The following is a 17,597-nucleotide window of genomic DNA, read 5'->3' on the forward strand; positions in this document are numbered from 1 at the left end:
GCCAGGTCCCAGAAGTAAGGAAATGACCTATGCCAGCATCACTTGTAACCTGGCATTTGGCACAGCTATTGTGCTGGCACTACCCTGCTGTAAAATTAGTGCAAAACAGCAGCACGTAGACCTATCCCGTGTGTCCTCTTGCTGCAGGCTGATAGTGCTTTGTGAGACACACATAAGCTGCTGCTCTTTCCTCTTTTGTCCTGATTTCTGCTCGCCTGTGTGGAAGGGAAGCCCAGCATGGCCTCTTTTTGCTCTTGSCACAGGTGATGGCCTTGTGGATAAGCTCCTGCTCTTTTTTGTTCCCAGTCTGTGCTGATGCATTGTAGCTGCTTCTTGGCAATGTACCTCGTGAACTGGCATCTTTGTTAGCTAATCCTAAAACCTTGTGTCCTTCTCAACAGCTGAAAGAACAGAGGGAAAAAGAGAGGCGACAAAAGAAAGCAAAAGCTGGAAGCATCTCTGAAGAGAGTGGGGAGTTTGATGACTTGGTGTCAGCACTAAGGTCGGGTGAAGTCTTTGACAAAGACTTGTCCAAGCTCAAGCGTAACCGCAAACGTTCGGGGAACCAAGGCTTAGAGACGAGCCGGGAGCGGGTGGTGACAAAGCTAAATTATTAAGTACAAGAGGAAGAAAAAGAATCAACCAAAAGAAGGTGATGAAGAAGTGCAAAACAAGGAAGAAGAATGTGTGTGATGGCACCTGGCTGCCCCAAAGGATTTCTTTGGTGTGTAGCTAGAGACGTTACCTTTCCATGATCAGCTTTCCTCTCATCCCCTCTTCTGTGCTCCTAATTTGAACCATTATAGAAGTGCCTCTGTGGAGCCATCAGGGCCTGTGACTGGGTCATGCAGAGCTGACAGATTTGCTTCTGGGAGTTTGTTGTGTCATCAAAGGCCTCATGGTGATGACAGAAAGTACTTGGGCCTTGCAGATGGCCTCACAGCTGGGACAAGATAATTTTCTGTGTGCCAAAGTAAAAACTAGCCATGATCTCCATCTTGCTGATAACAAGGAAGACTAATTTAAGAGCAGCTCTGTAAACAGCTGTTACTTCTTCAGGATCTAGACTGACCTTCAGGGTTTGTTGAAATGTTCTTGAAGTTTTCAATTCCCTTTTAGAATTGGATTTTATAAGCCATTGATTAGCACCTGAAAAATGCATTTAAGCTCATGTCCTGTATAGTATTTTTATGTGGCCTACACTGTCCAAAGCAAGTGATGCTTAGAAGGAAGTCTTCAGTTTCCATTACAAAATGAAATTCAAGAATCAGGATCAACATACAATAATTTGCAAAAGTCTTTTGGATTCTGCTTTGGTAGAAGGAATTTTCTGGAATTTCTCGGTGGCTGAGTCTCAGAGCTATGAAATGCATCTTCTTGGAAAGAAACTCTGGCTTTCCTTTATAAAATTAAGGCACTGCCAGGTTGGGATTACAAGTAGATGACTACAGAGCCTGTTGTCATTGCTGGAGGCCGGGAGGGAATCAGTGGCAAATTTCTTACCTGTTTGTGCAAGATTGGAAACTGGTATCATCTGCAGCTCTCCAAAGAGCGAACAGGTTCTCTGACTGCCAGAAGTGAGATTTCTTTTCCACTCCATGCTAGCTGTGATTGCTGTTGGCATGAACTGGTCTTTCTGTCCAGTTGCCTGACCTCCATTGCACACACCCTGCTCCTGCCGAGGGAAACGGCGTCACTCAGTGAGACAGGAATGGTGTCAGAGGAGAGCCTTGGAGCACGCAGAGCTTTTCATTTTGAAGAAATCACTGGGGATGAACCAAGGGAGAGCCCCATAATGATAACTGAGAGCTTTTCCAGGAGGACACAGAATTGTGTAAGCCAAGCAGGCTTTGGAGTTGGGTTAATCCAGAAGAAACAAATAAATTTGTAGTTGATTTACATGAATGAAATATATAAGCGGAAAAGCAAAGAACCCAAGAAGAGGCTTGGATTCCGTCTGCCTTCATGGCTGTAGGAAAGGGATTGGGTTGTGTGGGCTGTCATGGCCTTTTTTTTTTAACCTTTTTATTTTTCCATACTTATCTTCTTCTTTTAATTATCTTCCCTGGAGAAGGAAAAGAGGAAAAGAAAGAATTGTGATGGATTCTTCCTCCTAAACAGAAAGAAAAGAGAGAACATTTGGAGAAGAGGGAGCCACCATCTACAAACTGCTGCATTAGTCAACAGCATAAAATGTCAAGGAATCCCAGGGAAGTGAAAAAGCTCTCTTTGTCACTTTAATAATTTGGTTTGATTTTTCTCTGAATGTCACTTAACCTCAGGCTCTGCACTGAGTCTGCAGAACAGAACTTCCTCTGCAATGCACGCTGCCTGATCAGTATTACACACTACAATATTGGAGAAGCAAACTGTGGTGGTTTTCTGAACACTTTGAGAGTTAAATAATTATGTAAACTATGGAGAGAAGCAAAAAAGTCAGAATTGTTAAACTCTGATGTCTCATTGTTTACTGAATTTTGAGTCTCCCACCCCAGAATTTCCCTATTTAGGACATTCCAGACTGCCGCGCCTCTGTATAATACTCATCGTAAAGAGCTGGTATCTTACAAGAGCTGGGTGCATTCTCCTCCCTTACTATCCCACTCCCCTTCTGGGATTAGCTATTAACAGCAATGCCTATTGCAGTGGACACAAGCACCTTGTAGAAGAAAGACTATTTCATAAAGGTTTTTGAAAGTTTAAGAAAAAAAAAAATCTCACTTTTTAATGCATTTTTATTTTAAATTACAAATGGATTTTTAGAAATGTCTCTTGTAAATTATATTAACGAGCTCCTTGCTGCTCCCTGAAGTAGACTTGCTATACATCCCAGCCCTTTTGTTTGTCTTATTTTAAAGCATGCCATGTAACCTATGCTGTGTAAGCCATATGAGAGGTGGTAATATGTGCCAAATTGGTATACAGTTGAGTTTAGATTTGAATAGTCCCTGAATTCCAAAGATTATGCTTTTAGGGATTAGAACACTGTAGGGCTTTTTTTCCTCCCTCTTTGTTCTCCCTGGGTTTAGGACTCATCCAGAACTTCAGGTGTAGTGCCAAGGTCAGTCCTGGTGCACGATGATGCGACTCATAGCTCTGTGCAAGTACAGCTGCTTGCTTGCTCACCAGGTACTTGTCTGATAAGGCAGACTGTCAGCATGGCAGAGCTGTCAGAGAAAAAACACCTCAGGGCAAACATAAATACAGCATTTCCCCTGCCCCATTATTTGTCAGACCACATTTGTGCTGTGCTTTCTGAAACTGAAGTCACTTTGCCAGGCCACAAATGTAGCGAAAGCAGAGAGAGTGATAAGCCCTCTGTCCCTTTGTGTACACAGTTCAGTCCTGTGTGATGGTACGCAACAGCACTCCAGCCACAAAGAGTCAAAGAAAGCTGCTGTAGTTTTGCCACCTCTTTGACTCATACATAAATAATGAGAGATTGTGCAACTCCTGTAAATCAGTYGTGGGATCCTTAAGGGGATGGACCGAAAGCTCAGAGTCATACTCTTGATTCAATGCAGCTCGACTCTCAGCACCCCGGTGCCCCAGGCTCCTCCGTAATGGTGGTAAAAGCTTTGTTCAGTGTGCTGGACAGTCCCCTGGCTCTCGACTCTGTGGTGAAAGTTCATAAAGAAGGTTTTGGAAAAGCTCAGTTTCACACTGAGGCAAGCAGTGTTTTCATACAAGTGCTGACAAGCAAAGAGGTCCATTAACTCATCTACTGTATGAGATGAGGTTACCCACACACAAGATAAGGAACAAGTTGGCTCTGCTGTAGGGCCTGCCATCAGATTCTTGCTGAAGCCAAGTTTGCCCATGTTCCTCATCTCTTGGGTACTGTAAGAACATCTAATACTCTCTTCTTCTTCAGCAGTTGTGGTTGAGTTGCCAGGTGCTGAGGTCTTATTCCTGTGTAGGTTTAGGATGCAGTCCGAGGTCTAACATCCTACAGGAGCAGGAGAAGAGCTAGGGTCTGCTGTTGTCCTTGCACCTGTGCCTAGCACACCAGCATTTTAAGAGAAGTTATTCTGTGTTTGGAAATAAGTGGATAAGAAGGAGATGTGAGAAAGAAGGTTTGTAACTGAGGGCTTKTTCTGCTTCCTGCAGAAATACCATMATTGCTAACATTATGATGAAGTTTCTCACACCTAGAAGAGACACTTTCTAACTCTCCATAATTTGTCCCCAAGGGTTTAGTCTCACTCACCTCTGTGACTCCGCATTGTTGCTACATATTGTTGCATTAGGATGATCCCAGAGGAGACTGAAGAAGACTCCCTCCCCGTCCCACTTGCTTTGAACTGAGTCACTCTTCTCAGTTGATCGTGTCTCTAGAAATGCTACAAGGTAAAGTGACTTCAGGGCAGTGAGGCCCTCCCATGCTCTGTAGCACAGCCATTGTCCAGGCACCAATTCCCTACGAGAGCACAAGTAGGACAAGTGTTCAGGGCTGAGAGACTTCCTCACCAGGAAAAYGACCTGGATGTCCTTCAGAAGTATTTCTGTAATGTGTTCACAGTGTCTGAGGAAGAGAAAGGAATCACAAGGGATCCTGGTGGGAGACCATGGGGCAGGTACTGATCAGCCCCACTGGCTAAATCTTTCCTTTTCTTTAGGAAAGATCACACTTTAAGCTGGGTTGCACAGGAGAAGCTTGTGTCAGGAGTTTCCATAAGGGGAAAGGAGATCCGTTGTACAGTAGATGATGTACATGATATATGCAGTTTCGTTTCTAGGTTGGTTGTTTTGGGTTTTGTTTGTCTGTTTGTTTGGGGGTTAAATGATTTTTTTTTAAAAAAAAMAAAAAAAAGGTTTTAGGAATCTCTAAGGGGAACCTGTAAATCTGACACCTCTATTTATTTTGCCTTATTTTAGTTTGCTATGTTTGTATGTATACACTGCATTACAGCAAAGACTATTGAGAACGTGTCAGGGCATTACACTGGCTGGACAGCTGGCTTGGCTTGGCTCCTGTGCCAGCTGAGCCACACCAGGAGATACATGTGAGCAGTCTTGATGTGGGAAGGCAGRGAAGAAAAAAACCTTTTGGCTTTTGTCATAATTACTCTGCCCCTGGTGTTTCTGTTTTTGGGAAAGCAGGCATTTTAAAGCTTGTGGTAAACTGATGGAGGTTGGTTATTTTAGAACACTTTCTAAAAAAGGTGTTTTTCATCATGAGTCACAGTGAGAAGATTGAGAAGAATTAAGGTGCACAGTTGCTCACTCAGACTTTACCCTTCCACATAAATTCTGTCCATAATGCCAGAGTGGCCAAAAGTCGTTCGTGTCCTGTCACTTGTCACCAGAGTTAATACACTAGTGAGACAGATTGGGTCAGTTCTCCTTCCTCAGAGCTAATATTCCTTCCTGTCTTCATGGCCAAAGAAAGATTTCATCTACTTTCCCTCTTTTCTCCTCCCCAGATTACTCTGGGTAAGCAGAATCTTTCTGCTGGTTGGTTTGTTACCCATGGAGTCCCTGGTGATCACCACGTGTTTGGCCATGGCTCCTTGGCTTCTGTACCTGACACAGGAGATTTCTGAGTGCCTGCCATGCAAACAGGTAGTCTCCATTGGCCACCCTGATTTCGCTTATGAAGACAGAAGGGGTCAGCCTGGAAAATGCATTTTGGCCAACTGAAAATAGAGAATTTGTATATTTTTTTACATAATTTGTAAAAAAACCTATCTACTAATCTAAGTAGTAGTTCTGATGACCAGTATTCCCCAGAGTTGGCCAGATTTGCTCACTGTGCCTGCTGAGAAGGATGCCATGAGTCTAGCATGGTGTTTTRGCACCTCATTTCATGAAAGAGTGTATGGTTCCAAACTGGAGTCTTCTGTTATGGGTGGTGATGTAGAATAGATCCACAGTAAACAGTTCAAATTCCTCTGGTTTTACATCAGCATAATTCAAAGTAGGATCTGGATTAAAACTCTCCTTTAGATAGTTTTGTCTGTTTACAAGATGTTCGACACAGTTCATGTAGGGCTTGGTCCTTTCAGCTTCCCCCACTAGGAGCCAAGTGATCTAGAAGAGCCTCTGTGATAAGCCATTTCCCCCTTCCTGCCTGCCTTCAAACAGGCTCTTAAGAAGCTCTTYGCAGTTTTTAGAATTTTGAGGGAATGTTTGGTACCTGAGCTGCTCTGTGCTCAACACCTCCCTTCCATGCCATCCCCACCTGCAGTTGTTCTGCTCCCCTGCAAGCCTGCTCAGCTCAAAACTCGCAGGTCACTYTGGGAGGTGTCCCTGCCCGCTGAGCTAGAGAGCACAGTGCTGCTTACTAAACTGGGAGGTTGTGTGCTGCTGTAATGCCTTGGCCTATCCTCATTTCTTAGTCAGTTAAAGACTATAAGTGAATTAAATGTACAAATCCTGTAGTGTCCTTTTTATCTGTATCTTTTTATAAGAATATACTGTAATACTAAAAAACAAAAGCAAAAAAAATTAAAGATATATTGCCCCCACTGCTTCTCCGTACATTTCTTTGTAGTTTCGTTTCCTGCGCGTTTTGCTGGAAGGTCTGAAATGTGAGTCGGGGTCTGGGTGCAGTTTTTTGTTAAGCTCTGGGCTTTTGAACAAGAGCATGCAGCATTTTAGGTGACACAGTCACTGCAGAGCTGGTGAGAAACTCCACGGGTTGTTCTGGGGAAACAAGCAACACAGTGGAACGCAAGCATGCCATGCAGTGGTGAAKAGCTGATCGTGGAGCCACCAGATTACCATATCCAAGGGTGTCTTTAAAAGCTCTCTCTCATTCCTCTTTCAGARCTATATCCAAGGGTACACAGGAGTTCACTTGAAGAAAAAGACAAAAATAGATGGCCCTGATATCTAGGAGTTGATAATCCATGAAAAGATATGAGTAGTCCAAGTGAGGAAGGGAGTGCAGGGAGGCATTGCTGGCCCTAAGCTCATTTACATAACTGAGCAACGTCCCAACAGGAAGAGCATGGACTCAGAGGAGGCATGGGCAGGAGAGCATTGCTGCAAAGGAAGGAGTTAAATTAGGCCAGCTGGAAAGAAACCAGGAAAGCCAACACCAGGAGTGAAGACTTCAGAAAAGCAGAGTGGGGAGCCTGRAAAGAAGTTAGAACAGTGGGGTGAGCAACATGCACACAAGGGCTAGGGCAAATTTGTGGCTGAATTGAAAGATGTGCTGAGGAATTCCTTGGAGCTCAGGGGCAGAACCTTGTCCTCACCACAGATGCAATGTGTATATCTGTTTCATTTAGACACAGATCTCCCCGTTTCTGTTAATGGAAAGAGCCCRCTGAAAAATTGTCCATAAGCCACAACATTTCATGTTTATCTTCAACCTATCAAAGGGCAGTGCTTGAGCTCCTGAGAAGTTCATGCCTAGCTTCCAGTGGGAGCCTTGCTGGCTGTGCAGCACATTCCTGCAGCACTGATGTTCCCAGGGACCCCAGCAAAGCCCCAGCTGTTGGCTCTGCCTCTCAGGTGGGAAGAATTGTGGAAATGAGCAAAAGCAATTGGGGTAATTGCTTGCACCAGCTGAGGATGAACAGGCAGCAGTGGGAGGCTGAGTGCTCTGTGGGAAGGWTCTTGGCTTTTAGTTATTAGAAAGGCTTTCAGCTTCTCTGTTTTGATCTAYTTGGTTCACACTTTGCTAAAATTCAGACTTTTAGGTTTTTGTGGTACAGATGTAAGGGCAGAGGCAAAGGGATGTTTCTGAAACACCTGCATTGTGTGAGTGGTACAGGCAGGATGAAATTGCAGGGACCTCCCTGAATTCTTTTTGCTGGCAGGTGGGGTTTGGTAGAGAAAGTCAAACCATTGCTTTTCCTCTTGTTGGAGGTGAAACCCAGTGGTATTTAAGTTTTCTGCTTTGAACAAGAGAGATGTCCTGCTTGTATTCTAAGAAGACTTCAATATTTTGTTTGGGGCTGGAATACACAGTGAGGAGCTGGTGTTCTGCCCTGCAGCRTGGGTCCAGCACAGAAGCCTCATTCCATCTTTCTGGTTGACACCTTTCCCATGATCATGGACCTCCCTGTCCATGCTGCACAGAAGCAAGGTAAGTGCCACAAAATGGCTTTTTCTGGGCAAAACTAGGATTGGGGTGTAGCTCCCTGGATGGCTGGGATTGAAGAGGAGTGCAAAGGAACCTTTGTGCTCTTGCTGGGAAGAGCTGAGGCTGCCTTATTCATTGGTTTTCTCTTTCTTTAACCTTTGGCTTCTGTTTAAACAAAGGTGACTTTTATCTYTGCCATTGTGGATATGGAGTTTTCTGGGAGAAATCTGATTGACCCCAGACTTCTACCTCTAGGAAATAAAACCATTAAAGCCTTTTTTCTACCCCCCTCTCAAAGCCCAAAAGTTTTGGTTTTCAACACTGTTGTGACAGATAGTGTTTGTTTGATGTTCCTGTAGCTAATGGGCTTCTTGCTGTTTTCTCTGAGGCAAAGTTGTTATTTATCTCTACTTTGCTTAGGCTCATTAGGAGGTTAAGGTCCTTTTTGCCTTTTCCTCCCTTTTTTGCTGTTTTCCTTTATGCATTTATTTTTGTTCCTTTTACATCCCTTTTGCCTTTTTTTCAAAAAAATCTCTTTTGCCTTTTCCCCCATTTTTTCCTAATTCTCCCCACTCCATTCTCAGCAGAGTTTGCAGTGAGATAGAGGCTTGCCTTGAGTGAGCTGCTGCATCTTTTCTACCATGACAGCAGTGAACCCCAGGGATCCAGGAATGCTGTGAATAGTGTAACATGGGAATCCAGGAATTGTTCTTTGCCCACCTTGTTTTAGATGTGGGGTGCAGTTCTGTTGAGCCAGTTTCTTGTCGTGCTCATGGAAGGAGAACGTGTCTTTAATTACATTTGCTAAAAAAACCCAAACAAGCCAAAAAAAAAGAAACAAAAAAATGGGAGGGGGGGAAGATTAGCTAAGTGAGTCAGAGCATGGTGCTAATGACACCAAGGTTGTGAGTTCAATCCCTGCATGGTCCATTCACTCAGGAGTTGGATTTGATGATCTTTGTGGATCACTTCCAACTCAGAATATTTTGYGATCTGTGAAAAGACTTCCGTAATTTATTGCAAACTGTGAGATGTGGAAAAAGGCTTTTGTTTGCCAGAAGTGTCTATGACCAGTGCACAGTGGCTGAGGAATGAAAAAAATAGATCAAAAGCTTGCGCATGCTCTGTTGCCCACAGAAGGAAGCAAACAAAATCGGAGGAAAATGAATGTCCATCTACTTTAAGCTTAAGCTATTTTTCATTTGGTTATGGCATTGTGGCAATACTGTAAAAGAACAGAGATGGATTCCCCCCTTCCCAAGAAGGTTAGGTGGTCCCTRGATTTGAGAGGTAAGAAATGGCATTCTACAGCATCTTGTTGCTACTGCATATTCCTGTGCCCAGGCTGTGCCTGGCTGAGCACTGTCTGGGTGTGATGGGAGCTGCCATCTCAGCCCAAGCATAGTCACAAGGTGTTTTCAGGGGCAGGAGTACGAATCAGCCCAGTACTCGCCTGCCCTTGGGCTCACAGTGAGGTGTTACGATCGGGCAAGGGTTTCCTTTGGGTAACACAGACTGTGCTTGTGCCCCTTAGCAAGTGTACATCTGCTCTTTGTAGAAGAAACAGGTTAACTCCGAAGTGCAGATTTTCCCCAGGGTTGTGCAGTGTTTTCTTTGCTTTTGGGTTCTCAAGCAGGAAAATACCTCTTCAGAGCCCCATTTTGCTGTAAAGGACCCCTTGCTTCTGCTCCTGATTTCCTTCAACATCTGAGCGCTGTGTCACTGTTGCCAGTGACATGGGAGCAAATGTTAAACATGTTGTGTTGCCCTTTTGGAACAGCAGTGACATCTTCCCTTGCTCTGGTCCCTGAAATGAGAGCTTCTCAAAGTGGAGAGGAGGCCCTCTCTGCAGCAGGAGAGCTGGAGCCGCCTCTGGAGTCACAGGGCTGGGCAGCCTTTCACCGCAAAAGCATCTCCAGCACCGAGGGAATGTGACATTGGGACCAGAGTGAGCTGTGGCCTTGGGGGTGCTGATCTGGCGCCAGCTCCTGGGGTGTCAGTGCTGGGATGCATCAGCAAGCACGTCTTGGACTCGCACCAGGGTCAAAGCAAGAGATTCCAAATTGCAGCTTGTCCCATAGCCGCGATCTTGTCCTTGTCAGAGCTGCCAGCTCTCTGTCTGTTCCTGATTAATCCTATCCCTAGGGGATGCTGACCAGCACATCCCAAATCAAGATGGAAGGAAGAAAGAGGATAAATCAGATACTGAGGCAGTCTTACTCTCTAATTTTTAACCCGTGCTGGCGCCCTAATACAAACAGGAAGGCAGCAGGAGTTTGGACAGGGATCAGTAGGCCTGACTTGGTGCTGTGCAGAGCAGAACCAGTATAATTATGGGAAAACGGGCACAGTCACAGAAATAGCTGAGCTTTGATGAGAGGCAGGCTCTTTCCTGAGATCTTCTCACAGGATTGGTAGCCAGCTCACTTCTCTTCTTACTCCTCCTCACCCTTTCTCTCAGCTCTGCAATGAACCCCAAAAGTCTGCACCTCTCACAGTCATTAGAACAGGGTCTGGGCYGTCACCAACACATGTGAAGATTTTCCCTTGGGAGGCAGCGAGGTGAAATYTTCCTCTAATATCTGGGAGAAACCAAGGGACAAAAGCCCGTCTGCTAAAAACAGATTTGTCAATCTGGTAGCAAACATCATTTTCTCAGTTGCACACCAGGCACGAGGAGCACTCAGGCTTGGAAATCTGTCTCCAGGTGCTCACTGCAGAGTGCACAGAGCAATGGGAATGCCAGGTTAGTGTTCCCATCTGCAAGCAATAATTTGGGTGACTTACCAAGCATGACATGTTTGTCTGGCCCATGTCCCTGTGGTCAGGTCCTCTGGGAACATAGTCCAGGCTGTAATGGTGGGACTGTCATCTTCCTTCTGTCTTGGTTGAGACAAGCTTCATGTGGTGCCAGGGACTGTCTCTTTGGTCACATGTGAAGAAGCAGCAGCTCCTGCATGTTCCTGAGACAGGATGGGGTCCTGAGGCCCCAGGAGAGCTGGCACATGAGCCTGGAGGCAGCAGCTGCACAGGCACCCCAACCTCACCAATGTTTTCACCATTTTCCTGCTGCTCAGCCATTCCCATCAGCCACCACCCACCCCTGTGTCTTTTGCCSTTTGTTCTGGGTCTGGCCCAGATTCCTTTGCCAGCTTTTCTTGCGCCCTGTTTGTGTGAGCCTTCTGGTGCAGAGCAGTGAGGTTTGCAGCCATACYCCCCTTTCCTTCCCATGGTCCTCGCAGAGCCGCCTCTGCCATCCCTCGAGCTTTGCTTCCCAGGAGCCTCCAAAGGCATTCCCAGCCCTGACGGGTGCAGGGGGCTCCACCAGTGCCCAGCCTGTCCTTTGGAGGAGACATTTTGTCTGGGGGATGAGGCTAAATGCAGGCTGTGCTAAAGCCCTGAGCGCAGCTCTGGCACAGCTGCTCTGATGAGCTGATGCCCTCGATGGTGAGCAGAGCCATTTGTGGGTGTGGAGGCAGCCCCTGCACAGCCTGGATGGGGGAACAGGTGCTGAGAGTGCGTCTGGGAGGGATTTCCTGCTGGTGCCATGGGAGGTTGGAAGAACACTARGGTTTTCCCCTTCCCTTCTATAAATGGCTTTTGTGGGAACAGATTTCTTAACTTAGGTTACCACAGCGAGGGCTAATTGAGCTTCGCTGTGAGCAGGACGCTATCAGTGACACACAAACTGGAAGAAAATCTTGGCTAGGTTAGGTAGGAGATGAGCTTTCATCACAAATTCTGTGCAAGGACTCGTGGCCTGTGTCAGGCACACGGGGATGTGTCTGCTGTCCTGCACCGGGGTGGGGGCTTTTGCAGAGCTGCCGGGGCACGAAGTGCCATCACTGCTCCCAAACYCCAATCCCCTGCCATGGGAAGCAGTGGCACTGCTGCTGTTGAGTAAGSCATGTGGCCTGGCTTCCCAGAGAGCTGCCTCCCTATGGCTGAGGACACAGAAGGCATTTTGCCAGGCTCTCCTGCTGCTCAGCGAGGGTGGGGGAGCCCAGGACACGGGGAACCCTGTTCCTGCTGCTGGTGGGAGCACAGGAGTGCTCACTTGCTCGCTCCCTGCTCCATCCAGCTGGGTTTAATTTTAGAAACACAGTGTTATCTTGGGGCATCTTTTTCCGTGGAATGCAAGTCTTTAAGTAAATAAATAACAGCTTTGTGGAGGCGGAATGACAGCCCGTAACCGCACTGCAAAACACGCACCGAGCGAGCTGAGCCCCGTTTCACTTGCATGTGGAAATACTTTGTACAGAAACAGTGGCTGCACCGCCTCCCTCTGCTGGTTCAGACCCCTCCGGAGCTGGCCATGTGCATTGATTAAAAAGAAATAAAACCACCTTGAAATACCAGCCTTGGAGAAGGGGAAATGAAAACCCTCCAGCTGCTGGGGTTCAGCTGGAGTTCTCTGGCACAGGTTTGCAAGAGCGAGGGTTTACTGGTGATAGGTTGTTACTGGCCATGCCTCTGCTGCTTCTGGGACATCCCAGAGGGATGTGTTCTGAGGCATCCTCAGCAACCCGGGAGAGAAATAGCAGGCTATAAAGATGAAGGCAAGAAACTTGTGTTTAAATACCCCTCCCAGTCTGGCTGGCCAAGAGCCTTCTGCATGCAGTGGTGTTGCTGATGGCTGAATGTCCTGGGTGTGTCCCTCAAAGCATGTTTGCTGGCTGGAAAATCCCGTTGAAGCCATTTTAGCAGAGCAAGAGCCCATTTTCATCGCTCAGGTCCAGCAGCTCTGACATGGCATCTGTTTTATGAGCTGCTGGTGACTCTGTTCCTCTGAGTCAGCAAAGGAAGCACCTCTAAAGCTCCCAGTCTGAGCAAGACTTACCCCAGTGGCCTTCCTCTGATGTAGGGATTTGGATATGCACTTAAATATGTTCCACATGGTGGAACAAATGGTGTAGAAACAACCCAGGCTGATGGCTRCTCGCTCTGTTCTGCTCCTGCTGCACATTGCTGCTGCTGGGACAAGACAGCACAGGACTCTGTGCTTGTGAGGAAACTGGGTCAGGAGCACCCATCTTGGGTGCATTARGAGTTGGCAGAGTTGCTTCTGGTTGCCTCCCCAAAGCCAAAGGGGTGGCTAGACTGTGCCTAATCACAGAGGTATGAGTGAGCTCTGCCAGGGKCTTKGAAGCAAGTGGGCTTGAAGTCAGCAGCTGTGGCTTGGAGAAAGTGTCATGTAGCATCCTGGTGCCACATGCAGATGGGATGCCTGAAGACGTTTTGCTTTAGTCTCTCTTCTAAGATGAAAAACTTAATTTACCTTGTCCTTCTTCCTGCAGCTCTTGGCAAGAGCAGTTCTGGGCATAGCTGTGATAGTTTTGTGTTTGTTCAGAGCTGGTTGTAGTATTTGAATTCACTGCAGGGCCTGGGGATTACAAGCTGTACCTACCTGGCTTCCCTTCCCAGCAGGCCATAGGGACAGGAGGATGTTCCATGTGGTGTGGTTTTGCCTGCTCCTCCTCTGCAAACTACCTGGCTAAGCCATCTTCTCTCCTTGGCCTCAGTCTGCTGCTTCCACTGATACTCTGCAGGGAATTTCATTTTTTTGTAAACCTTAGAGAAGGCCTTCTCTTCCCTGCAGCAGATTTCCCTGACCAAAYTCTGCCCAGGTTCTCTATGAGCCCGGGATCAGGGCGGCCCTGGCAGCAGCTTGTCTTTTCCACTGATCCCAATTAAGATTCAATCTTGGCAGGATGGAGCCTTTTGAGCTGCCAGCTGCAATAGGAGAGATGAAGCTTCAGGGGCAGCAGAAATTATTCCCTTTCCTCAGCTCAGCTCATTTCTTGGATCTGGGCTGAGGATGGCCCCAAGGGTTGATCTGCAGAAGCCAAATGAGCCACACAGAGCTAAAACATTTCCATTCAGTGTCAGGCCCAGGGTGGGGAAGTGCAGCTCTCTGAAGCGTGGAGACTGTGGGTGGCAGCAGGGGAGGGAGAGAGGGATGGACAGATGGTGTAACTCTGGACACTGCCTCACACAGCAGCAATTCCAACCTTGCTGCAACTGTGGGGAGCCTTGAGTGCCGAAACTACCCCAAAAATGAAACCCAAGTTCATTAAGGCTGCAGTAGTGGCAGGTCAGAGCTGTGTAGCTGAACCCTCTCTCTCCCAGCAGCAGATGCTGCCTGATGTGACACGGCACAGCTCTGCTGGTGTTGACAGAGCTTTGCCACAACCTGCACCAGCAGGTAACTGGCCTAGGGCACTACCTGTGGAGCAGCCACGTATCCGATAGCCTGTGTCATCCTCCAAGCATAATATTAACACAACTTTTCAGTTGCCTGGCCCCCCTATCTCCTCCTCTTCCTCCCCTACCTCCTGTCCCGCTGCAGCCAAGCTGCCCTTGACTTTGCAAACACAAGCTCTGCTTTTGCTGGCCTCGCATCCTTTCAGCTGTGCACCCTGGAAGTGTCATGGGTATAGAAGAGTGTTTCTGTTGAACTTAATTTTAAGATTAAATTTATGCAGGAAGAGCTTAGTAGTATTGCGAGTTTCTGGTTTTGAAYAGGCTGTCCAGAATTTGAGATTATGCCCGCTCTGTTGATGGAGTCATTGATGAAGCAACTGCCTCTGCTGCAAATTTGGGGTTCTGGAAGCAAACCTTAAGCGATCATGAAGTGTGAAGATTTGTTCCATGGAGCACATGTTGTGTGGATGGCACCTCTGAGAGCTGTGGACAGTAGGCAGCTCGCCTGATGGCCACCACTGCAGTTGGGCTGTGCACACACAGCTGAGCAATGCCTGGGTTGTGCTTCTCTGCTCGGAGGAAAGCTCAGCAGTGTCTCAGATCATCCATCCCATCCCTTCCTGTCAGCTTGCACTCAGCTGCACTTCACTGCTACTATTTTGGGGACCCTTWACTCCCCAGAGGAGCAAACAGGGTAAGTACAAAGGCAGAGATTCTAAACTGGAAGCTTTCTAAACGTGGCGCTGGCAGCGTGCAGGGATAGGGGGAGGTGGATTTGTCTCAGCTGCCACTGTTTAAGATCGCTGTGCCCAAAATGAGAATCTGCTCTTATGACAGAGTGCACTCAGTTCACCCACAGCCCTTCAGGCCCACTCTGTGACAAAGGATTCAGCTCTTCATCCCGTGCCTTCCTGGGCATTGTGCCAGGCAAGTYGGTGGGTTGCCTGCCATCATCACGACTTTGCAGTGCCCCTCACATCCACTGGTTTTGAGACCTAAGTTGAGACTTTTACCTTGCATCTCAAAAACCTGGTCAGCCCACTGCAACCAGCAATTCCTCCAACTWATTTTAGATTCCCTGAAATGCTGAGCTTCTCTTGGAGCGAGGTTCTGGTGCGTGGAGGAAAGCGAACTGTGTTTCCATTTAACTAATTTGCAGCTCTGTCTTGGCCAAAGCACACACGATGCACCAGCCATTTTTCAGCTGTTCCAAGCCTGCCTGACTCTGCTGAGGCAGCCAGAGGGAGCCGAGAACCAGCAAAGTGCCAAGGAAGGGGTGGGACCAAGGGCGAGATTCTGATCCCATGTAAAGCTGAGTTACGGAATTTACCGGGAATCACTGTAGGTCACCAGGGCCTTAGAACAGTTAAAAAATTCATTCCTCTTTTTACTGCTCAGCTGCTGCTGCTTTTAGAATCCAGTTTTGAGTGATTTCCATTCAGAAATATAGAAGAGGTCCCTCCCTGAAGTATTTCAAGTTGTGTCTTCCCCCCACAGCCCATTCTTCTTTCCCCAGCACTGCTCTTTTGACATAGATTTAGTCTCCTGCCAGCTTCTCCTTTATAGGCTGCAWCCAGTTTTTAACAGGACAGTGTGAGGGTGGAGAAACAAGTGTCAGGATGTTAGCACGAAGGAAAGSCAGGCTGAGATTCCCCAAAGGAGGTGGGCTGGATTAGCAGTGAACAGACTRTAACACACAAATGGGACATGAGCTGGGACCAGTGAGTTTCCAGCAGGCAAAAGCTCTACTGTGTGTGCATTATGAGGGTTGCCACTATCTGCAGTATTTTTGCAGTGTTTGAGTTGTGTTTGACAGAAGTGCAATGTGTACTCTTACACCACCCTTCAAGGAGGTGCTGSGCTCAGTGCTTTACTCCCTTTCTGCTCCGAGAAAAATGATGGAAAGCTTTGCACTTATTTCAGCATTGACAGCACTTAGAATCGTTTAGGCTGGAAAASACCTCTAACACTGATGCCTTCTTGGTAGCAGGAGACTTGAGAGTGTTCCTCGAAGCTTATATGGATCAGCAGGGGAATTTCTCTTAGGGCTTATTCATGATAGAGGAGGGATGGACTATGAACCTTGGTTTCAGCTGTGGTCACCTGGACTAGGAGGAAGAGCTCTGGAGCCAGAGCAGTAGTAAAAAGCAGTGATGTTATATACAGCCACTGGCTCAGAACAGGCATGTGGGAGAAGCTGGGATAATGACAAGAGATGATAAACTATGATATTAAGGCCACAGGATTGCACAGTTTAAGAACAGACAGATTAAAATGAGCTTGACTCAACAACAGTCAAAAAAATATTCTTCATAGTAGTAAGTTACTGTGACTGATCCCTTGCTAATTGCTGATTAATCATGCAACTTGTAAAGTCTGTCTTGTTGCTTGTCCYGAGGTAACTATTCATAGAAGCTTCTGTGTTAAAACATAGAAGATAAATAAAAAGGATATTAAAAGTAATGCAAAACACACTCCATTACAACTAGTGTTTATTAAAAATACAGTGGACAAAAAAGCAAGCCTCCAAAAAGTAGTCAGTTCATCAACATATATTACACCATGGCCCACCCAGCACCATAGAAACAGAGTGCTCTCAACCCATTTCTCTCACAAAATGTTGATTCATGATTGTTTCATTACCTATAAATGTGCATAGTTTAAAGACTTGATAATGTAACATGAGCATAAAATGGCACCAAAGTCAGTTTGCCCTGCACTTCCAGTCACTCTCAAACTAAGGAAGCAGTGAAATGTGCGTAAGGAGCGAGATGTGCGTGGTGGTTGTGTGTGTTCTCAGTAGTCCCTGGTATGGCCCTGAGTCCTTTGTGTGAGCTTTACAGCGTGACAGCAAACTTCTTAGAAGCCAAAGAATCATATGCCCAAAGCATTGGTTTATTACTACCGAGTACATTGAGTTTCCTTTTATTTTCAAAATCAGCTAGAGCCTGGGGGAAGGCCAGGAGGGCAGGGTGTGTTGTGTGTAGTGARAGGAGGTAAGTGCTTGTGTAAGTCAGTCAACTTAGCAGGTTACACRTGTGCTTCTTTTTCCTGGCACTTAGTTTCCACGCTGAGCTAAGGAAACTTTTGTGCTACGGGCAGAGCAGTTCCACAGACAAACTCAGTCTCTTTTATTTGCCATTGTTGGTGTCAGCATGGCAGTGCTGGGTACACTCCTRGGAATGACAGGGAGTCAAGACTGTAACAATGAATGTAGATTGTCCTGGTTCTGCCCAGGACCTGGTTAATTTTTGCAGGAGCCAGRAGGGGGCATGGCTAGGAGCATGGGGAGGTTATTCTGGGGCCCAGGGAAGGAGTATCTTCCACTAAGGGAGAGGTCAGGTAGTGCCTGTGC

General features: G+C 46.8%; 1 protein-coding gene across 4 annotated transcripts in view; it reads left to right on the forward strand.

The window, feature by feature from the left end:
- Nucleotides 1-2,832, forward strand: part of DAAM2 (dishevelled associated activator of morphogenesis 2) — a 170,701-nt gene extending 167,869 nt beyond the window's left edge. For all 4 annotated transcript variants that reach the window (XM_057371013.1, XM_057371022.1, XM_057370996.1 and 1 more), the window contains one exon: nt 402-2,832. In XM_057371013.1, coding sequence (XP_057226996.1) covers nt 402-617 — 216 coding nt within the window. In that variant the 3' untranslated portion in view covers nt 618-2,832. The remainder of the gene's footprint in view (nt 1-401) is intronic.
- The last annotated feature ends 14,765 nt before the right edge of the window (nt 2,833-17,597 follow it).

The sequence above is a fragment of the Malurus melanocephalus genome, unplaced genomic scaffold, assembly GCF_030028575.1.
Source record: "Malurus melanocephalus ecotype Western Australia unplaced genomic scaffold, MMel_1.1 scaffold_5, whole genome shotgun sequence".
NCBI classification, from domain to species: domain Eukaryota; kingdom Metazoa; phylum Chordata; class Aves; order Passeriformes; family Maluridae; genus Malurus; species Malurus melanocephalus.